Source organism: Lactuca saligna, chromosome 8, assembly GCF_052625555.1.
Source record: "Lactuca saligna cultivar CGN05327 chromosome 8, ASM5262555v1, whole genome shotgun sequence".
NCBI lineage: Eukaryota > Viridiplantae > Streptophyta > Magnoliopsida > Asterales > Asteraceae > Lactuca > Lactuca saligna.
In genome coordinates, this window is record NC_136424.1 from 17,485,105 (window position 1) to 17,509,348 (window position 24,244).

Below are 24,244 nucleotides of genomic sequence, written 5' to 3' on the forward strand. Positions count from 1 at the left end.
TTAAAAGTTTAAATTTGGCACGATTTTTATGAGTGTTACAGAAATACCACAAAGTTTACTATAAGGAAAATTATAAACTATTGGTCTTAGTTCTGAAAAAGATAAATCAGTAAGAGATAAATTAAATATAATTATTCAAAAACTAAACAATATTATAGAAATAGATAGTTTACTTTTGCCCAAACAAATTTCTGAATTATTACAAAATATAACTCAACAGAAAAAATTACTAGAAAAATATCTAAAAATAAAAACTAACAAAGAATAGTCACTTAGTATTAAACCACCTTTAACATGGTAGAACGAAAAATAAATAATAATTATGATCAATAAAACTCAAATATAGTGTAATTCTAATAACAATTATAAAGTTAATTTACTTAAAAAACTATGGAAAAATTTAGACATCTCAACACAACACTTAAAAGAAAAGCAATCTGAAGTAAAAGAATTAATGTCTAAAAAATCTAAACCATACTTCATATCAACTAATTAAAATCGGAAAACCAAGAATTGAAATTAATCATTTAAGAATAGTAATAAAAAATCTTATTACTCTAATTAACATTGTTTCGGATACTTTATTAATTTGTTAAACGAGCTTAAAAGTATAGATTAATTGTTAACAAACACTTGGTGGGCAGAAAAAAGGTAAAACAAACATTACCTGTAAGGAGACGTCGTTAAGCTGTAAGGAGAAGTCGTCAAGCTCACGGAAGCTAGGTGAAGAAGATGAGTCGTTAACAACCATGACTGAAACACCATCAACCGGATATACTTATTCACAAATTGAAGTGGTTTTTCCTGAAAATAACATCTAACTGGGTAGTAATCATCGACAATTGAAGACGGGATGGTGGTAGTGGCGAGAATGTGTCAAAAGGTTTGTGTCGGCTGTATCTTCAAGTTTGACCCTTTTGAACTTACTCCCACTTTTAATCAAACTTGTTCTTGTAATTTCTCAAAATCACCCTTTGAATCTTGAATGCATGTCCCGGTGATGACGGTGGCAAGAGGGTGTCAAGGGTCCGTCTTCTTCTCCACATTTGTTTGAACCATTCAAATCAATTTAAGGGTTGGGAATATTGATTATTACGAAGAGATATATAGAAGACATCAGTAGTAGTTCAAAGATGTCAATGATTACAGAAAAGAAATCATTATAGAAAGACACAGTCCCATCTGGATCTGAGAAGATAGAGACGGAGTGGAAGCTACAGTCGATTTAGTCGATTTATCAGACGGTAGAAGGAGACAGTGGGAATTAGATATGAAGAAGAAGTTGATGGACGATAGTTTGGGAAGCAAAAAAGGAAGAGTGATTGAATTAAGGGAAGAGTGAGAAAGAGGTGACGGTGCTCCAATTGCAAAGCATCCGGAAACAACGATGGTATTGAAGCCGAACCAAATCGTCCAAGCCATCAGTCGAATACCAACACTATTCGTAAGCCACACTCAAAATTAATTGTATGTATAATCCCAAACTAAAATATTAATGTAAATGATTGATAAATAATCATATCAACAAAGTTAGGTCATTTTTTGAAAAGAATACAAATTAAACAAAATGATATGGATCTAAGTTGTTTTTTAATTTAGAAAAAGTAAATGATTTAATATGTTGGTTTTACAAGGTGTAATTTATTACAACAATAATATTACTCAAGTCTCAGTTGGTAGGAGAGGTAGAATGGTCGACACCCTAAACCGTAAAATTGGATACTGCTTTCATAGAAAACCTCTTATGTGAAAATAACAATAATAATAATAATAATAATAAATAAATAAATAAAAAGAATTTATATCGTGACTAATGCGCTACATATGATCTGAAGAAGGTGTAATTTAAAAAGGTATATACGAAACGTGTCCACAAAAAACACAAAGTTTATTGTTGGTGTTTGTTCTTTTATTTATTTATTTATTTTTAAGTTAATGAATGTAACACTATGTTATTTCCTACATTTTTTAAATAAATCAACATAAAGAAAATTTTCACCTAACAGTTTGTAAATGATGCATTGAACATTTAATTCAGTTACGATACTAAATATTGGTACTAATTTGAAAGTATTGATCGGATCTTGTGATATTATTTGCAACCTAACATAAAGTTTAATAATATTTTATAAGAAAAACACATGTATAAAATTTAATATAAGCATAAATAAGAAGTTGTAATATTCAAGGGACCATTTATGTCAATTGGTTGGAATACGCATGGAAGTTGTGGGGAAACAATCCTCATTTTACAAAACTACGATCCGGAGACGTGTAAGTTAGAAAGGTTTTAATTTTGGAAAGGTTTTATAAAAGACCGTTGGAATTGGGAAGCCAAAAAGGTTTGGGTCGGTGTATTTGAGCATAAAATATACGTTACGTTCTCCACTCTTCCTGCTTCACTTCACTCATCCCGCTTCGTTCTCCAAACGCCGTCGGAGACAACTCATCGCCACCTCTGTAACTCAGCTCACCGGAGACACAAGCACCCCCACCCTTCGTAAGACACTCACAACCATGTCGGTAAACCTAAGAAGTTATCTGTAACTTTTCATTCTTATCATTTTTCTCTTTTCCCTTTTATTTAAGTTCTCTTAGGGTTTTCTGTATTTCAGATGTTGTAATCTCCTATGTATGTATGGATAAAAGAAAAATCGAAGCATAGTTGTGTTTTTTTTTTCAGTAAACTCTGGTTTTCTAAAACAGGCTGTATTGCAACTTAACATAGTTTTTCTGTAGTTTTGTTGATCGTCTCGTTAGGGTTCTCTCCTCTATCTTTTTATTGATTTTTTTCTTTGTAAAATCTGATTTAACGTGTATGGTACGCTTGTTTCAGAATATGTTCTTATGAATAACCAATTTTATCAGACCAGATCACGAATGTCTTACTCAGATCTCTTGTTGTGAATAACCAATTCTGGCTAACAGCAACATTGTCATCACGGGTTATTATTAGGGTCACATAATCTGCCACATTTATCAACACATAGATTTATTCCCCATGGTACATAAATTTATGAAGATTAAGAAACCAGACTGTACTTTGTTAATTACTTAATATTAATATACATGCAAAATGTCTAATAGGGTAATAATGAAAAGCCTTTCCATATTGTTTATAGGCTTCAAATTGTGAATGTTGTAGGTATCAGATGTTGGACAATCAAATGTTAATGTATAAATTTATTTGTTTACATGTTCACAACATCCATCACATGGTACAATGCTTTCCTTAATGAGGTTTCAGACTGGTTATTGCTGATGCAGGAAACAATGAGGAATCAGACTTGTACTTAGAGCCATCCTTCACCTATATATAGAACTAGAAACTATACCCATCTGTAAGTTTTTACACATAATTCTAAGAGTTTAGATTTTATCATTTTAAAATTATTTTTAGTAACTTGCCCCTGCAGCTTCTTAACCTGATTTTATGCCAGCATGGTTCCAGTTTTTCATTAAAGAATTTGAACGCAATGTATCCTTTGATAATCTATTACATGTAAGTTTTTAAATTGCATTGTTGCTCATTCTCCCTTTTTTGAAATTACATGGATTTAATTATAATAGCAGTTCTATTGATTTTTTTAAAAAAGTCACTAAAGGGTGTTTTAGTCATTCAACATAATTTTCACTTAAATTCTCTTGATAGATTTACAAACCAAACACATAACAAAACATGAATGGAATTGAAATCCTTCCATTTCTTTTCAACCATACACATGGCATATTCCAATTCCTTTGATAAATTTCATTCATTTCAAAAATATTTTAAATTGATAATTTCCAATTCCTTTTACAATTTCCATTCATTACTCTGCAACAAGAAGAGGTTTCAGAAACCAAATACAAAGCTTGTGGTTTAGAAAAGGAAAAGAAGATGCCCCCATGAATCAAAGTGTTAACATGTATGTTTTTACCCTTAACACTATAAAACACTTCATGCTTTTTATATTCTTATTTAGTTTTTCTATTAATGTTTAAAGGTACACTTTTAGGTCCATTGAATCTCAAATACCTTGCTTTATCAAATTACTGCCTTCAATCCACTGATTAGAATTTACAAGTTGACAAAGTATGGAAATGATATACAGGTGTGTACAGGTAGCTATAACTATGAGTCTATGACCCTGTTTGTGTATTTCCAGAAATACCCCTCTGTTCCTAAAACTTGTGCTTATTTATTATCCTCAGGAAATGATGTGCTTATTTTCTTAAAAAGATGCTAAATATTGCATGGAAAATGCCTTCAGCACTCATTTAGTACGCCTGGTAGTTCTTTACAATTTATATTTATTATTTTGTCAAATTTTTTATTTATCTAAAAAGTGTACTTTCAATTAGCAAATTGAGACATCAGGGAAGAGAAATGCCACATGGTGGGTTGAAATGTTAGAAGCAAGTGGTCAATATAAAGAGGGTGCTGGTGTTTTAAGGTAATAATCAATTCTCTTTTGTGAATAAAAATATAAATATGTGAATTTTATGAAAAACTTCAATTCTTTTGCAGGAACCTCTTAGTTCAGCTATGATGCTGAACAAGCATCTTATTGCTGTTACCATTTAGCCAAACCAATTATATTAAGAAAGTATGGATTTTATCTCATTCTTTCTGATGGTCTATACAAGAAATGCTATCAGGTATCGCAAATTCTGTTAATATTTTAATTGATATTTTTCTTTTACTATTAGTATTTAATAGATAATTTTCTTTAATATTTACTCATAATAGCAATGTATTTATAGCTTTTCATCCAAAAACAACAATTATTAACTTGAATAAACATCATATGCCAAGTGCAATTGTGTTGGTCAATGCTTTATGTATGGTATGATAGATTTTTTTTTTTTACATTTGTTGGCAAGCAATAGTGTATATCCATCTGGATTATATGTTATATTTTGGATTCAATGTGAGTATGTAGTCTACTTTCTAAAAACTCTGGATGAATTTAGTTTAATAGAAGAAGATTGTCAAATAAGACATGAGTAGTTGATACATATGTTTCACACATATGGGATTAATTTTGCCTAGATCAATGTACATTTTTTGTTGTTCCATGGTTTGTTTTTTTTATCAACTATAGATTTCATGTTCATATATACACTCTTAATGTAAACCCTATGGCCTCTACATTTCATCACCATAGTTACTGATTTTGTTGTTGTGGTAGTTAAGGGTAAAACAAGGGTACAATAGTGTTCTTCCAGAGAAATTGAAGACACGAAATTGGTACCTTACAATTTACATCATAATTTTGTGTACTAATACTTTCTTCACTGAAATTGTATATATTTGAAAAAAAAAACATCACTAATTTGCTTCCACAATAGGTATGCATCTGAAACCTTCTGAGATTACAAGATGGAGTTATTTTTGGAGGAGAGTATGTTGAGTAGTTTATTATTTTTTAAGGCAGATTGGGTACAAAACATATACTTTATTTTTTAAGGCAGATTAGGCATGTCACTTGTATACTACTTTATCCTTGTTGGTTTTGTACCTTTCCAAAGAAAATAAAGTTCATGACAAAACAGCTCTTTCTTTTTGGCTTACTTGCTATATTTTCATTGGTGTAGGTCAACAGCTTGAACTTGTTGGATGACATGGCAAAACTGAGTTCAACCTACTGAGTTACACGATTATATAACAGAGCATATGACGGGTGGGGTATAAACGATAAATTTATGTATTTTTCAATCATTGATACTCATTTATGTGTGTGTGTGTGTGGTTGGTTATTGCAGTGTTATGAATGCAGTGAAGAGGCAAAAAGCATTATTTAAATTAAAGGTAACAATTTTTAAAACTTTCTTCTCCACAAAAGAGGGAAGGCGCCTTGTAGTTTTCATTCCATACTTTAAATAACAACTTACTTTCATTTATTTGAGTTTTATGCATCCTACATACTTCATTTCTTTCTAACTTTTTCTCATTAAGACATTGTACTTTAAAAGTTCAAAAAAATTTACTAAATTATATAGCATCCTACTTTTAGCTATTTTCTTATCAGGTCATTATACTATTATAGATGTTTATAACAATGTACTTTCATCTTTTTCTTATTAGGTTATTCTGCTTTAAAATTTATATCCAATTATAGCATTTTCTTGTTGTGACATATTACTTTGAATAACCTACCCTTTTACAGCATCGTGCGTTCAATTTTTTTTCTTTTTCTTATTAGGAGATTATACCTCAAAAAATTTACTTATATGAATGAGAAGGATGGATGTCCTCTTGGGTCATGTAGGCCCCCCTAACCCTACTTGTGGTCAGTTTTCATTATATCTTCGAACTTCTTTTTCTTTCTGTTATTAGAACATAGTATTTTCAACCTTTTCTTTTTCTTATAAGGGCATTACATTATGAAATCTCTATTCTATGTAGTTATAGCGTTGTACTTGTAATCTTTCTTGTTAGGACATCATAGTTTTGAAAATTTATCCAATCATAGCAATGAAAATTTCTTGGTATCATGATAACATTGCTGTAATTGGGTGGATATTTCCAAGTAGAATGCTGCCTATAATAGGAATAACTGAAAGTACATTTTTTAGCATACATGTTTCAGAAGTAAAGCTTGTGGATGTCCCTGTGATATAATCCTTACTCTTTTCTCTTCTGCTTTTGGTACGCATTAGGTCCAATCCAAAAGGGAGTTTTTTGCAGTTTTGGTCCTTATTTCATGGTTTCTCAATCGCTTTATGTACCTGGGTTGTCACCTAGATGCTTAAATTTATGAAAACGACCATTTTGTCCCTGTCATCTTCGTCTCTTTCTATTCCATTTTCAAGGGGCATGATGAAATTTCAACAAAATTTCTCTATTTCCTTAGAAACTATTTTCATATATGTTGAAGGAGCATAACTGAACACTAAATCCTTAAAAATAAAATCTTTTTGAAATTATGGTTAGAAAGTACTGTCATATATGTTGAAGGAGCATAACTAAACCCTAAATCTTTAAAAATAGTATCTTTTTGAAAATATGGCACTCATTTCATTATTTGATAATATTGTGTTTGGTCTCTTGTTCTCAACTTTAGAAGCCCACATGTTAAATTTATTATAATGACCATTTTGCCAATGTCTTCTTCATCTCTTCCATTTGCATGTTTAAGGAGCATAACCATATTCTAATAATCCCAGAAAAGATTCTCCAAAAAGGAATACTTTTTGAAATTTTGGTACTCATTTCATGGTTCCATAACGGTTTTTGGTCCATGGGATTTCAACTTTAACAACACAGATATTAAATATTTCAACATGACCATTATGCCCTTGTCTTCTTCATCCCTCTCATTTCCATGTTCAAGCAGCATAAATAACACCCCAACAAAATTCATCTCTTACTTAAAAAAAATAAGTTGCATCTGATATCTGATATGCTTAAAAACTTTCTTGTTTTTGTTTCAGATCATCAGAAGACACGAATGTATTTCCTATGAATAACTTTCAAGATCCTCTTCAAAAGAAAATTGTCTTCATTGGAGCTTCCAAAAAAGATCTCTCTCTCTCTCTCTCTCTCTCTCTCTCTCTCTCTCGTGAATGGAATACCTTCATCTTCATTCAGAGGCTCTCCCTCTGATAACAATCAGAAGATACTTGTTATAGTTACTACTTAAGAAGACAATCATTTGGGTAGCATGCAGCAAAACAGCAGGCAGAGGCCTTGTAGATGGATGGTCAAAGTCAAGGTCAAAAGGAAGGAGGAGAAATATTTCTGCTTCCAAAGACCACCAGCCTCTTGAAATGGCCCCCATTGATTCCCCCCCCCCCCCCCCCCCCCCCCCCCCAACCCAAATAGTTCCCACTTCCCAAAGCGTCACTGAGTACCCTCTGACCCTCTTGAGGTAATTTATATAAGAAAATAAATTAAGAAAAGCTACTTTTTTTACCAAAAATAATTAGGCTTTGTCTCATATAATTGTGATGAAAAAGTTATTATTTTTCATCTTTTTTTGGAAACCTGCTAAATCATCACTGGTCTGATGAAACAACATCCTTTTGGGGTTGAAGAGGTAACACACATTTGTTTTTTTATTTTTTTACAAGGTAAATATCATGAAATAGCAACATACTTCATTCTTTTTACCAATGTATGCAATATATACTTTATGTTTTACTTATGGTAGCTATGTGTACTTGCATTGTCTTTACGGATAATAGCATCGTACTTACAATTCATTTCTTGTTTCTCTTTCATTGATTTGCATTTTACTAACAAAATAACTCTGGTCAAAATCTTGGATAAGTCATTTGGTCTGAATGTGTTAAGTTTAACATATCCTAGTTTGTTGGTTTGTTTATGAGGAGGTTCAATCATGTATTGACTATCTATTAACTTTTTTACTCGCTTCTTGTAATATTGGCTGATTAGCAACACTGTCATCACGGGTTATTATCGGGGCCACATTTTATATTAATTTGTGAAGATTGTAAAAGCTTCCATACCAATCTTAATTTATGTATTTCAATTACTAATTTGTGGTTATTTGACAGGATAACCGCAGCAGTCAAGAGCAACTAGAAATCTGGAGAAAAAGCTAAATGACTATATACGATGCCAAGGTAAATAACCAAACCGTATTATGCTGATTATTAATATATGACATGCCACAGAATTTTTTATATTTTGGCAATTTTCGTCCCTTATTAGCCACTTTTTAAAATTTGCACCTGCTGATCTGTCCCTTATTAGCTGGCTTCCACTTCCATTCACCGACTCTGTAAGCCAATAAGAATTTGATTGGTGAAATTAAATATCCTCCTACCTTTTCTTCCTATTTTGGTTGTGTATTTCGATTATGATTCCTTTTTGTATAAATTGGAACAGACAGACGAATTCTAAAATTCCAATACATCGATCTTAGTGATTCCTTTTTATATTATTTAATTTTGATTCCCTTTGCCTATTTCCATTTGGTTTTTTCTGATTACTTATCCCTACCGGTGGAATCTTTAATCGGATGGACTTTTACGCTCTTTCATTCGTCATATCCACTCAAAATTTTTAAGAATTTGGTGAAGAATTTTACACTCAACATTTTCTGATTTCCGTAGATGATCTTTCCTTAATTTCCAATTCTTGTATATGATGTTATCAAAATTTTGAAAATCGTTTTTCTTTTTACTAAAATTTCGGATGGTTTGGTTGCTGCAGGTAAATCTGATACGATATTTGTTACTTAGTTGCAGTTTCAATTCTTATGCAGAAAGTGAAACGTGGTTACTTTGTTCAGGTAACTTCAATTCTTTTACCACCTTTTATATACTTTTGAATATGGATTAAAGTTTTTAGATGTGATTGCAGAAATGGAGGTCGTTGCTGCATTCCAATGAGTCGGAAAGCTTTGACATGAGAAGTCAGTAAAATACTATTTTTATTGGATATCTCTTTCTACAGTTTATATGACTTTCAACCATGAGTCCAAGTTTGTGCAATTTATGGGAATAATAATTATCAGTTACATGTATCTCTTCTCCCTTTACCAGTGTTATCTATATTCTCACCTGCTTAGAAAAGGATTTTTAATAAATACCCTTGTATGTTGATCTTTTTTTTTGTTGATTTTTTAATGATTACAGAATGGCCATTCACCAGCTCGGCCTCATATGATGTTTTGGATTCACAGGTAAAGCATAAACAAATAAGTGAAATTTGTTGTATATATTTAACCCTTTCAAGTTTAGGCCAAATAAAGCATACACTTGAAACATCTAATCTTTTTACTGTTATATAGTTATTTTCTGACACTTTCACTTTGCATTTATTACAGACCATGTGGTTTCTGGCTGCAAAAATTTGGGTTTTTGAATCATTAGTTCCATTTTTTAAACAGCTCTTCGTATAATAAATCAAATATAAACTGAGTTTATTCTAAATATATTATGATGCTTGGTTTATAAATTAGGTTAAATTGATGTGGAATAAGGAGATGCATACCACTAAGAGGTAATTTATGATTTCCTTTGGTTAATGTAAGAAAATTATTCAAACCTAGAACATCTAGAAAACTATGATACATAGGCAAACATGCTTTTGGTAATACATGCTATCAAAATCAACTTTGTTGTTAAAAGTTATTATGGTTTATCTCAGGTTTTGGAGAAATGACTAGTAGGCACATAAGAAATTTATGATCTAGATAAATATCTGTATATTCCTAAATTTAATTACCTATTATGACATTAATTAATACGTATAGTGGTTTTACTTTTACATAGTTCATAATCAGTCTTCCAATTTGTCATCTGTAGCATGTCATAACAATTTCCTTTGTTATGATTCCTTATCCCAGCTAAACCTCACTGCATTTCAGTAATATTGTTTTTCAAGAAAATAACCTTAGGTGTTTAACACTAAAATTTTCGTTTTTCATGTTTTTTTTACCCTTTTTGCTTAAATTATTCACCTTCTCCAGTCTTTATATATAGTAATGCTGGGAACATATGGGAAGCAAAATGGAGTTGGTTTCTGCAATCAAAAAGGTTTTTATATCTGACTCCAAACAATGATTGCTTGTCAGCAGTACTTTGTAAAAAATTTAATAATAATTTTGTTCGTATATGTCACTTAATAATTTCCCTAATTCATAAACATGTTAGTAGGCCTGAAAGTGTGACAGGTGGATAAGGTTAAGCCATACGCATGTTATTATCAAGATATACAATTAGAGATCCTCATAGATGTCAAGCCACTGAATCGACCCAGCCATTGATAGTCCATTATTCATATTTTTGTTTGTTAATCATAAAAACCACATTTACCCACACCTGGTCTTTTTTGCTTGCCAAATTTTGTTGTTTAGTCACATTTCAACAAATATACTCTGATTACTAACTGGGACAGAAAATCCAAACAACACAAACTTAAAAAAAACCCCAAAAAAACAGGTTTTAAAAACAAACAATTACATCTGAATCAACACAACACAAGTACAAGTATATTTCTCAAAGTATAATGTTTTAATAGGAAAAGGTAGAAAGCTACAGTTTTAGTCGAAACTCATTCAAACCCATGCCAATGGCTTGGGGGGCTTCCACTAGTTATATATATCCTCATAAGTTTGTATGTTTTAGTTGAGTGCTATTTGGAGACTAAGGTATAAAACATTCTGTTAAAACATTATACTTTCATAATCTAACCTATGAAGACATTGTAATTTTATTATTTTTTCTATTAAATCACTGTATTTTGAAAAACTAAACATGTTTGGTTTTGGATACCGGTTATAGCATCATAACTTCAAAGTTTTTATAATTAAGATAGTTTACTTTCAAAATTTAACCAGTTGCATGCGACAATATACTCCAAATCATAACATTATATATTTTCAAAATCTACCCTTTTAAAACACTGTAGTACATTCTACTTTTAGAATATAAACTTGTTTAACCATGGTTACCAACTATAACATTATATTTTATTTTTTTTCCCTATTAAGACATCGTATTTTGAAATATAATCAAATGTAGTACTATAGTTTCTGTTGAAAACTAATTGTAAATTAACTGTAAATTAGCTGTATATTAGGTTGTCCATTAGCTGTAAATTAGTTGTATATTAGGCTTTCTAGATCCTTTCATCTCTACTTTTATCTTTGTGTTTTTTACCAGTGTTATTATTTCTTTTATTCTGTTTATTAAACAATGTCCGGAACAAACAATATGTTCAATACCGATCGTATCGCTCTTGCTACGAGGTTTGACAGAAAGCAAAGAAATTTTACTGGAACGATATCAATCATCTATACACATTGGTCTCTAATATGAAGAAAATCATTCAACAAGAGCAATGTGGAAAATTCTTTGTGGTTCTTGCACTTGCAGGATTACATCCTGATCTTGAGTTTGTTCGTAACCAAATCTTAGCTCCTGGGATTCTAAATCTTGATAATGTGTTTGAGCAACTAGTTCGTATTTCAGCATCAACAAACATCACTACTAGTTCTAACATCACCGATTCTATAATTCTTGTTGCATCTAAGGAGAGCCAATCGTGGTCGAGGGAATAAAAATCGGCCCCGATGCAACCATTGCAATAAGATTGTTCATACAGTTGACCAATGCTTTCAACTTAAACCACCTATGATAGTTAATGTTGCACATGAGGGAACCTCGCCATGCAGTGTGTCTATCTCTGCTGCGGACTATGAAGAACTCCTGAAACTACAAGAAGATAAACAATCTCCCATTGCTTGCATATCTCAATCATCCCCAATGGGTCCTAGGGTGATTGATTCAGATGATACTAAACATGTGTCGGTTACACAAACTTATTCTCTAACATTACATACTCAAATACATTGTCCCATATTACCATGTTTAATGGCTCACAAACTAAAGCTACAGATATTGGACAAGCCCCAATGCTTTCATTATCTCTTGATTTCCTTTTTTTATTTGGTTGTCCATTCAATCTTATTTCTGTTAGTAAACTAGCTAAAACCTCACCATATAAAGTTACCTTTTTGGATGATTTGTTTCTTGTGCAGGATCGATACACTAGGAGGATGATTGGTGTAGGATGTAAGTACCATGGGCTATATTGCCTTACACCACCATCTTCACCTACAACATGTATTGCAACTGATTCTCCTGCCATTATTCATCATCGTTTGGGACATCCTAGTCTTTCAAAGTTACAAAAATTGGTACCGAGTCTTGCAAAGTTGTCATCATTAGAATGTAAGTCCTGTCAGTTGGGAAAACATACTCGTAATTAGAGATGGCAAAAAAAACCCGTACCCAACGGGTACTCGAAACCCTAACCCGAGTTGACCGGGTAAATCCCCGGTTGACCGGGGATGGGGATGGTTTTACATGTCGGGTACCCATACCCGTACCCGAAACCGGCCCCGATGGGTACCTGATATATATATATATATATATATATATATATATATATATATATATATATATATATATATATATATATATATATATATATATATATATATATATATATATATATATATATATATATATATATATATATATATATATATATATGTTTTTATTTTTAATAATGCATAAGCAAATGTTCATTAGAATAAATAAGGTTTTCTAACAATCAAACGTATAGTTTTGGGAAGACTTTTTGTCTTTTTTTGCAAATAATGATTTAATTTGTAACCTTGAATGTTATTGTTCGTGTTTGAAGACATTTAGTGATTATAGTATTTTATATTAGTTCTGTTAGTTTTTGTTTGTTGGTTAATATATAATTATGAGTTATTTTTCATAAAACTTCAAAACTTTGTAATGGGGAAAAATCCCCGATTACCCATGGGGAACACGAAACCCGGTATACCCGTACCCATTGCCATCCCTACTCGTAATTCATTTCCTAGTCGAGTCAATAAAAATCTGAATCTCCTTTTGCTTTAGTTCTTTTAGATGTGTTGGGTCCTAGTCGTGTTACATCACATCTGGGTTTTAATTATCGTCACCTTCATTGATGATTACTCAAGGTGTACCTAATTGTTCTTAATGAAAAATAGATTTGAATTATTTTCTACCTTTAAGTCTTTTTGTTTTGAAATTAAAACTAAATTCGGTATTCCTTTACGTATCCTACGAAGTGACAATGCAAAAGAGTATGTTTCAACTCTGTTTCAATCATTCATGACCTCACAGGGTATGCTTCATCAATCCTTATGTGCACATTCCCCAAAACAAAATGGAGTGGTTGAACGGAAAATCAAACACTTAATCGAAACAACACGTACTCTCCTTCTTCATAACTATGTTCCACTGCGTTTTTGGGGATATGCCATTATCACATCATGCTACCTAATTAATCGCATGCGTTCTTCGGTATTAAAAAATCAAATCCTTCATGCTTTATTATTTCCTACTCAACAACTGTTCTCCCTTCCGCCTCGCATCTTTTGTTTGCATTTGTTTTGTCCATGATCTCACACCCGGAAAAGATAAACTACACGTAAAATCTTTCAAAACTATCTTATTGGGTTATTCTTGGACACAAAAAGGTTACAAATGTTTCTCTCCTGATCTTGGACGACATTTCATTTGCGCTGATGTAACCTTCTTTGAAACTACCATGTTCTTGAGTCATACCGACCGTAGTAAGTGCTCTCTTGATTTCGTACTTGAAGATGATCCACATAACCCACTAAACTTTCACTCTAAGGATCCGATCACAAATCTAATCAATGATACGTCACCACCTGTGGACCCTATCACAAATACGCCGCCACCTTTGCCTACTTACCATCGACATCAGCCGGTCCAACCAACTGACTGACTCTTGTTCGATGAACATTCGTTTGAGCACATGACTTCACCCACAACTGATGACACTACATGCCTACCAAACTCCCCTGCTATGTCGATCATGCCTTTAGTGTTAGATCCTGATTTAGACCGTCCCGTAGCTGAACGGAAAGGTACTCGTTCCACTCGTAACCCTTATCCAATTTATAATTTCTTGAGCTACCATCGTTTATCCCCTTCCTATACTACCTTTGTATCGTCTTTGTCTTCTGTTTCCACTCCTAAAAATCTAAGGGAGGCTCTTATAGAATCGGGATGGAGATAAGGCAATGTTCGATGAGATGAATGCATTACATTCTACTGTACTTGGGATTTGGTTCCGCTTCCTCCTAGAAAATCGACAGTTGGTTGTTGTTGGGTTTATACCTAACACCGTAACATAATTAGACATTGTACTCTTATTTATTTTCCTATCGAGTCGTTGTACTTGAAAATCTATACAACATTGATTTTGCTTACCACTCGTAACATTAAATTTTCAATTTACTTTCCGTTTACTTTTGTGCATATACACACAAAAGTAAACGGAAAGTAAATTGAAAATTTAATGTTACGAGTGGTAAGCAAAATCAATGTTGTATAGATTTTCAAGTACAACGACTCGATAGGAAATATATATATATATATATATATATATATATATATATATATATATATATATATATATATATATATCGAGTCGTTGTACTTGAAAATCTATACAACATTGATTTTGCTTACCACTCGTAACATTAAATTTTCAATTTACTTTCTATTTACTTTTATGTGTGTATATATATATATATATATATATATATATATATATATATATATATATATATATATATATATATATATATATATATTAAGACCATCTACTTGGAAAATCTACCCAATTATAACATTGTTATTTCAGTTATAGCACTATGGTTTCAATATGTAACCTATTAAGATAATATAACTTATGCAATTATATCATTATTATTATTTCAATTATAACATTATATATTCATTATTTAACCTATTAAGAAATTGTACTTTTATTTTGTTTTTATTACTTACACATCGTACTTTGAAAATCTAAACAATTATAAGATAGTACTTCTAAAACATATATTAAGATATTTTTTTCTTCCTATTGTGGCATTGAACTTTGAAAACCTAAACATGTTAGGTTTTGGTTACCACTTCTAGCATTATACTTTTAGATTTATTTCTTGTTATTTCATTTTTTAACTTTATAAACATGTTTTATTTTTTCTTTTTCCTACTTTTAACATATACTGTGAAAATCTAAACACTTATAACATAGTACTTTGCACTCTGAAATTTTAAAAATTGATTTTGGTTACCACTTATAGCAGTCTACTATCAATATGTTTTGAAATCTATAATTTTAACTGTTTATACTGTTAAGAATAAAAAACTTGGTAATCAGTAATTGTATTTTCACATATTATGTAAATGGGTTATGTGGGATATATACAGAATAATATTACACGTGGGTACCATCTTAATATATGGTAATTATATATCTAGTCTAATATTCCCTCGCAAGCTAATTTCGGGAAACGATCTTTAGCTTGTGTCTTAAATTGAAGAATCTTTGAGAAGATAAGGGCTTTGTAAGATATCTGCAATTTGATCATCTATGAAGATAGATTGGACTAATAGGTTTCCTTGAGCAACTTTTTCACTGAAAAAATGAAAATATACTTTAACATGCTTTGTACATGCATGAAACATTGGATTGTAACCATGTAAGTTTAGCAATCGTGTCAACTCAAGGTAACAAAGTTATATATATAGCATATCCCCCCATGGATCGACAGTTGTCTGGACAACTAGCCTAATCAACGTTAGAAAAAGCACTAAGGTTATTGAAAACAGAATCAGTGTAAGCATGAAGTGTAGTTCCAAGGTAATGATGAATTAGTAGGCTACACATCGATGTCCCTTTTAAGTACCTCAAGATCCGCTTAATAGTTGACCAGTGATTAACAATAGGTTAATGCATAAATTGACATACTTTATTAACAACATATGCAATATCAGGTTAAGACAAAGTGACATACCGGAGTGCACCTACTATTTGACGATATTGAATTAGGTCATCAAGTGGACGACTGTCACCAAGGGAAATATTAGCATTAACAACAATCGTTGTAGGCATAGGGTTGACTTTTGATAAATTTTGATGTTCAAGTAACTCCAAAATATATTTCTGTTGTGAGAAAATTATGTCCTTTCCACATGGAATGATTTCGATCCCTGGAAAATAGGGGAGTTGACCCATATCTTAAATGGAAAGTGAATGACCCAAAGTGTGAACCACCTGATTAGTCACCTCTGAGTTACTCCGATTAAGATAATATCATCAACATAGAAAAGCATGTAAAGCAATGTACCTCCTTTAGAGTAAGTAAGGAGTGATGGATCTGTTTTAGATCCATGAATGTCACGTCCCTGTAGAGAGCTGGAGAGGAATTGAAACCATGTATGTGGAGCCTGGTTTAAACCATATAATGACTTGTTGTTTTGGATTTGAAACAAAATCGAAATTCATACAAAATAAAAATGAAATCATAACACTGGTAAAAAACATGATCAAATTTTCCTATCGAGTCGTTGTACTTGAAAATCTATACAACTACACACCCAAGCGCACAAGGAAACGGAAAGTAAATTTTAACAAAATAAATAAGAGAAAAACACAAATATTGCTAATCCCACAAACCACTTTCTAATATTTAGCCAAGAATTAGCAAAATGACCCAAATAACCATCATTTCCACAGAGATGTAGTATAGTGTTTCCTTGTGCGCTTGGGTGTGTAGTTGATATCAACCTTCTTTTGCCAATCTCATAGAGTAGATTGTAGATACCAAGGTGACGATGCATGACAGCTACATGAAATATGCTGTCATCATTCACATTTCTGGCTGCTAATAGATGGGGATATACTTGAAAGAGTTCAATCAGAAATGTAGTGTTGCCCATTTCTACAGCAACAAACAACACTCCAGAAGGATGTTTATAATTATTTTGAGAATCACTAGGCCCTTTTAGTATGTGATGTTGATCATCCAATTTGAATGTGATACATATGTTCAAAACTTTTTTTTAGTAAATTCAAGGCTGGATCATCATTTTCTGAAGGCCCCCTCCTCATATGCAGCTTTAAAAAAACTGAAAGTATACGCACATAATATATAATGAAGTTAACTATGAATTAATTAGTGGGGACAAATTGAACCAGAAGTATTTGTAACTTCAATACTATTCCCGTAGTCCATTATATATATCCAGTGATTTGATATAACCCAAGTCTGTATTTGTTGGATTCAGTAGTTTTGCTACTAACTCATCTGCAAAAAATAGAGCATCTCATCATAAATTGTAATTGGTGGATAACGAAAATGACCTTCTAACTAATTACAGCTCATCCTTAATTTCTGACTTCGTATTTGCAATTGTGATTTGTGACGCAGGAATTAAACAAATACACATTATATAATTTATTTAACCAGAACTTGGTGCTTATAAAAAATTGGATAACTTGTTACTTACAACAACTTAGAATAATTAATCACCAATTATAGAATACAAAGTTTACAAAGAACTTGGTGCTAACAAAAAAAATTGGAAACTTGTTAGTTACAACAACTAATTTGTTTGGTGTAGATCAAGACTTAATTACTGAAATTTGTTAATCCTAAAGACTTCTTCCCAAAGTGGTTTCAACTACTCTTTGTGAATGCATGATAAAAATGTTACCATTAAACTAAATTACCAGTGAAGATATATGATCAAATTTTAACAAAATAAATAAGAGAAAAACACAAAGATTGCTAATCGCAAAAACCACTTTCTAATATTTAGCCAATAATTAGCAAAATGACCCAAATAACCATCATTTTTGCAGGTGGATATCTGCTAAAATCTCATTTTTCGTAGATACCAACCTGCGAAAATGTCAAATTTAAGCCAATTTTGAAGCTTCATAACTTTAATCGTCTTATAAACTCCGTTTACTTTCTAATACGGGCTATCCATACTTCCATAGACATATCTCACTCAAAAGTTGGATGTTAGGAAGTCATGATTTTTAGCTTCAAAAGTTTCCTATATTGTGAAATATATGAAAACAACATGCTTTACACCGCCATAACTTTCTCTTAGGATCGTTGGACTGATTTTTTCATTTAGGTTTTCTAACAAGGGTACCATGTATATTTCTCACTTGATATTTGGATATCGAGAAGTCAGACACTCTAAGCCTTAAAGTAGAATAGTTGCTAGTTTTTGAAAATTTTCTAAAGATCACCATTTTTATGTGGCTATCGGGTAGTTGTACTTTTACTATCTATTGTTGTTAGAATTTAAATAAAAGGTTGAATTAGGGTTTATCATGTAGAGTTAACATAAAAGTGTACATCATTTTTGCCATTCCCCACATATACAAGTCTTGCGATCGTGATGTACAAATCCGGTCTACAAAAAAATCTATTACATCAAAAGCTAAAGCTAGAAACATGTTTTGCTTATCAGGTTTCAGACTTGGGCATCCTTCCATAAAGAACCTTCATAAAGGGTGAGATCACCAAAGAACTCCATTGCGCAAACATATTAAGATGTTGTCATTCAGGCTTAAAAGTAGTTGTATATCCATAGATAATGATAATAACTCTATAAATATATAGTTTCCTCCAATGTCACTGCTTTGAACATACACATGTTGACTCACCTCAAGGTAAAACTCAACCAGTATCGGTATCGGTAAAGTATGTCTACTGACCAATAACATTTTTAAATATTGTACACCAAGAAAACATATCCGTTTTTTTGACTTAATGGATTTAAATAGGACAAGATTTAATCTTTAAGATATATACATACATATATATACATATATATATATATATATATACATATATATATATATACACACACACATATATATATATATATATATATATATATATATATATATATATATATGCATTTACATATATATATATATATATATATATATATATATATATATATATATATATATATATATATATATATATATATATATATATATGGATGTTTATTTTGGACGCGATGAGGCTAAATAGTTCAACATCAACGCACGTACCTGTTTAGTACGTGACGGGTCAATGAGGTACGTGACATGTTCATGATGTTTTCGGAAATTATAAATAGATGCCCTCCTCTATTCTAAGAGGTATGCCAACTTGGAGAACAAGTAAATACGATTTTTAGAAGACTAGAAGTTGTTCGGAAGCTAAAGAACACTTTTTGGAGATTCTATTTGAAGATCAAAGCTTGGAATCATCAAGTTGGTTTGCTTTAATACGTTTTGGAATACTATTTTGATGTCTTTTTGTGTGTTCTAGCCATGATAAGGCTAAAACCCTTTACTTCTACTTAGATATAGACGAAATTCTTGATTCTATTGTAACATCCCAAAAATACGAGTCAAAAATTTCATTTTTAAATACACATACTTAGCAAAACATTAGAAATAAAACATTCACCGATCATATCATTTCATAAAAGACGTGCGTGTCTAGAAACCAGTTTATAAAAACATAACAAAGTCAGAGTACAAATCCCTAGGAAAATCTCATAGTGCGGAATACAAAGCGTGTGTGTGTGATGTGCAGCTACCGCGCCAGCTCCTTCCCCTTCGAAGAAGAGGTACCTGAAACCAAAACTGAAAACTGTAAGCACAAAACTTAGTAAGTTCCCCCATCATACCACATACCATACAATCACATATCATATATATTGCCAGGCATTTTTGGGGTGCCCGACCTACCCGATACGGCCATTCTGGGGTGCCGACCTACCCGTGTCAAGTCATTCTAGGGTGCTAACTACCCATGTCAAGCCATTTTGGGGTGCTGACTACCTTCGGTCATAACGACCGTACCTCGGGGACTATTTCACCCGTACTACTACTACTATCACATATTATAACGTAACAGATTATCAGACCTATCTTAGGTGTCTGAATTACCCTTCAGTCCTAACAACCGAACTCGGGGACTGCTCCCCTCCTACTACCTCTAACTCATATAACAGATCACGGTAGCATATAAACATAACATCACATACTGTCAGACGTATATGGGGTGTCTGATTACCCTTCGGTCCTAACAACCGAACTCTACTACTATCACATACAACATATCATGCTAGCATATAACATATCAGGTAGTAGCAAACCTAGATGATATCACAAACACAATCATATATCATACATCTCCTACTGGTGGACCGGCATTGTGGCCTTAGACCCACCGCTACTGGAAGGTAACTCACCTCGAAAGTGGCTGCTGAAGTCTGCTTGCTGAGCGTCTGACTGCTGGATCGCAAATCCTCCGGCTATAAACCATAAACATAGGTTAGACACCCATAAATACCCTTAGGTCAAAAGACTGACCCTCCGTTGGTCCAAGGTCAACTCCTTGGTCAAAGTCAATGTCCATTTGACTGGACTCGCGGAGTCATTGCATGGACTCGCCGAGTCCTTTTCCTACTAACCCGGTCCTATTCGACCAATCCTTCTTCCCACTCACTGAATCACCCTTAACTCATGAATTGGGACGATTGAACCAACTCGTGACCCGACTCGCCAAGTTTGAAGAACAACTCGTCGAGTTCCAGGCAATCTTCATAGGACTCGTCGGGTTGTTCTGTAACGCCCGTGTTTCTGGGCTTGCCATTTTTAGCAATGTAATAGTCTAGGTTAACCTTTGCAACTAAATTTGAAATAATAAAAATGTATTATTTGTGAATTATGTGAATTATGTGATTTATGTGTTTATTTTCTTGATTTTTATAATTTAATGAATTAAGAATAAAATAAGCGTCAAAATTAAAGTGTGAGATAAGCCCGACATCTTTGCATAAAGTTGTAGTGGTTGAAACAAGGATTCCAGAGATATAAGGAATGCCAAAATCCGAGTTATAACGAAGAAGTTATGACCTGTCGAAGTTTCGAGACAGAATCGGTATGACGATGAGTGACGTAAAATATGAATTTAAGATAGAGCGATATTTAGCCTTAGCGATCTAAACGAAAGTCGTAGATTTCGTTAAACCGAGAGCGTGCATAAAAGGAACGCCCAAATCTGACTTCGTATGAGGAAGTTATGATTTTTCTAAGTTTCGACTTAGCAGTATGCAGCCTGAATACTCGATTTGAGATCGAGCGGTTTTTAGCTGAAACAATCTAAATGAGAATCGAAGATCTTGTTGTTAGTAGCGAAGCAATGAAAAGTTAGGCGAGAACGGATGTCAGACGAAGAAGTTATGAATTTATAACGAAGTTTTTCTGTCCCGGCCTTCTAAAAATAAATAATAAAAATAAAAGTCAAAATTTGCCGACGGAGTCTAAATGAAAGTTGTAGAGTACGGTCTTACCTTCGCGTGGATATAAAGAACGTCGAAAACGGAGCTCGTATGCGAAAGTTACGCAATTTAGAAGTTTGACAAGTCAATTACGCCCCGCGTAATTTGAGTACGCCCCGCGTACTCAGTCGGTTGCAACTTGTCTGACCAATACTCGAGTGCCACCAGTCGACGCACGCAGTGACGTCAAAGTACGCCCCGCGTAACCCGAGTACGCCCCGCGTAATCCCAGACCCAGCAGCCTATAAATAGAACTCGAATTCAGCCATTTTCTCTTGTTCAAACTCTTCTTTCTCTCTAAGTTTTGCCTCGTTTTGCGTGCCGTTTATACCCCGAAGCCCCGGTAATATTCTCGAGCCCCGAAGCAAGATCCGAAGCCCCGAGAATCCCGAAGAGCGTTATTCCCGAGCCGAAACGCTGCCCGCGAGGAGCCCGATTTTGTGAAGATCTTCCAGATCTACGGAGAAACACCTCTTCTGCAAGCCGTAGTGCTGCCCGATCATCTTCTGATCAAGTGAGTGTGTAGTTACTTTCATTCCAACACAATATTATGAAGTATTTCCTATAAAATACGTGTTATGTGTATATACTTGGTTGTTATACGTGTGAATGTATATTCACTCTCTTCTATCTTATAGATCTGAAGTATTCTCTATGAAATTTATGTGAAAAATGTTTTGATTGAGCATGCTATACAGGTTTTGAAACTACGTATAAAAATGTATATTTTATCTACTAATATGTTGGGTAGAATATGGGTAGATAGTTGGTGTGTAATAAACAGATGAGAGGCCTCGATGTTGTTTTGATCCAGTCATCTAGCGGAATTTAGATGACGACCACAGACTTTTCTAGATAGTCCAGTGGAACGCTAGCAGGCTCATAACCTGTAGGTGTTAATGAACTTGGGTGTTCATTCGCTGTATTCCATCCCCCCCATGGTTGCCTTATTTGACTTATATTGCTGAGGAACCCCTGAAGCATGTGTAGTCGCCCCGATGAAATATTCTTAGACTAGGTCCCTTGTGTTAGTTATTTAGGGACATAAAGTGAGAATAACGGGAATGGGTAACTGGGTTATTGTTGGTTGATAATAATTAATTTAATTATTTATTGTGGGTTGAAAACCCTATATGCTCACCAGGCTCCCAAGCCTGACCCACTCAGTTGATTTATTTTACAGGAAGTGGCACAAGAACTTAAGATGGGCGAACATCAAGTTGTTTTGTTTACAAGTCTGTATATGTATATATTTGTTGAAAGACTTGTAATGCTATCGTTTATGCTTTATGATCTGTATCGGAACATGACATCCCGACTTTTGATTATGAAATGAAATCATATTTCTTTATGAAATGTTTTGATAAATATCTATTTTATCATGTTTTGTTTTTGGGAACAAATTCCGCATCTCTTTTAAAATTAAAAGGATTTACTCTGAAAATTATTTTAAAAAGCATAAATGAAATCGGTCTTTTCGGGCCGAGATTTTGGGGATGTCACATGTTCATCCAACTTGCCGAGTCTAAGGTCATCTTCATGGAACTCACCGAGTTCCTCCTTGGGACTCGCCAAGCCCCTATGACTCATTTCCCATATAGGCCAAATATGAGACATGCAACGCTTCAAAACCATATATCCATGTTCTTTGAGCATGCTTATCACATAAAGTTGTAAACTTTACGTGCATGCATGGCCCCATAAGCTCATAAGGCCAAAACCAAACTCTTAATGAGGTCATACACTCAATGGGGACCTCAATCACTTCAACCACAAAACTTTATGCTACTAATTCATCCAATAAGTCCAGATCTGAAGTCCTTTCAGATCATTAAGCACCACACATGGAGTTTCGTGTTTTAGGGCTTGAAAACCACCATTTTGGGACAAAAATGGTAACTAATGATCTAAAGATCAAGGTAGAGACTTTTCTACCTGAATGGAAGCTTCTCCCTGAGTAGAGTTCGGATCTACTCCTTTCCTTGCACTCTTCAACCCCCTCTTTTTTCTTCTAAGCTCCAACCTCCTTCACAAAGCCAAAAACACTCTCAAATACAATATGGGGGGGGGGGCTACTGTCTCGCTCTACTACTCTCTGGGAGTGTTAGGGACAAAGAAGGCCAAGTTAGAGTGTTTAAATAGGGTGCAAACACCCGGATTAGGGTTTTTGCTCAACCAGGGCCTACTCGCCGAGTCCGAGGACCGACTCGCCGAGTCCAAAGTCCAACTCCCGTACCTTGTCCCACTCCTACTTGGCGAGTTGGCCCATCAACTCGCCGAGTCCAAGGTAAGATGCATTATTATCATTTATTTATTTTTAAAAGGTAATTACCAGGGAGTACGTACCGGGAACCAGGTGCTACAAATCTCCCCGACTTATCTTAGTCTTCGTCCTCGAAGTCTGCTGCTCGATCCTGAAACAGCTTGGGGTAGTGCTCCATCATCTCTTCCACCGGCTCCCAAGTCCACTCCGAACCCTTCCGGTGCTGCCGTTGCACCTTCACGAGTTCCACCCTTTTGTTCCTCAGATCCT

At 33.4% G+C, this 24,244-nt stretch overlaps 1 protein-coding gene and 1 long non-coding RNA gene across 29 annotated transcripts; both read left to right on the forward strand.

Moving 5' to 3' along the window:
- Nucleotides 1-2,226: 2,226 nt before the first annotated feature.
- Nucleotides 2,227-7,782, forward strand: LOC145010932 (uncharacterized). Of its 19 annotated transcripts, XR_013663986.1 has the most exons (13): nucleotides 2,227-2,500; nucleotides 3,248-3,341; nucleotides 3,417-3,502; nucleotides 3,828-3,908; nucleotides 3,987-4,104; nucleotides 4,195-4,272; nucleotides 4,345-4,436; nucleotides 4,511-4,641; nucleotides 5,175-5,233; nucleotides 5,581-5,666; nucleotides 5,749-5,794; nucleotides 6,189-6,275; nucleotides 7,420-7,782. It is a non-coding gene; the product is annotated as an uncharacterized LOC145010932 (long non-coding RNA). The 19 variants fall into 19 exon arrangements; XR_013663985.1 differs by lacking the exon at nucleotides 5,175-5,233 and having other exon boundaries at nucleotides 2,227-2,523; nucleotides 3,268-3,341; nucleotides 3,401-3,502; XR_013663984.1 differs by lacking the exon at nucleotides 5,175-5,233 and having other exon boundaries at nucleotides 2,227-2,523; nucleotides 3,268-3,341.
- LOC145010931 (uncharacterized) lies at nucleotides 7,779-22,921 on the forward strand. 10 transcript variants are annotated; one of them, XM_078969517.1, is made up of 9 exons: nucleotides 7,779-7,856; nucleotides 8,506-8,574; nucleotides 9,167-9,245; nucleotides 9,317-9,368; nucleotides 9,592-9,638; nucleotides 9,783-9,812; nucleotides 9,918-9,958; nucleotides 10,441-10,494; nucleotides 12,501-12,872. In XM_078969517.1, the coding sequence occupies exons 3-9, from the start codon at nucleotides 9,213-9,215 to the stop codon at nucleotides 12,520-12,522; spliced, it is 279 nt and encodes a 92-aa protein (XP_078825643.1). In that variant the 5' UTR covers nucleotides 7,779-7,856; nucleotides 8,506-8,574; nucleotides 9,167-9,212; the 3' UTR covers nucleotides 12,523-12,872. The 10 variants fall into 10 exon arrangements, 9 of the variants coding, with proteins under 9 accessions (XP_078825643.1, XP_078825642.1, XP_078825645.1 ...); XM_078969516.1 differs by lacking the exon at nucleotides 12,501-12,872 and adding an exon at nucleotides 10,612-10,703; XM_078969519.1 differs by lacking the exon at nucleotides 10,441-10,494.
- The last annotated feature ends 1,323 nt before the right edge of the window (nucleotides 22,922-24,244 follow it).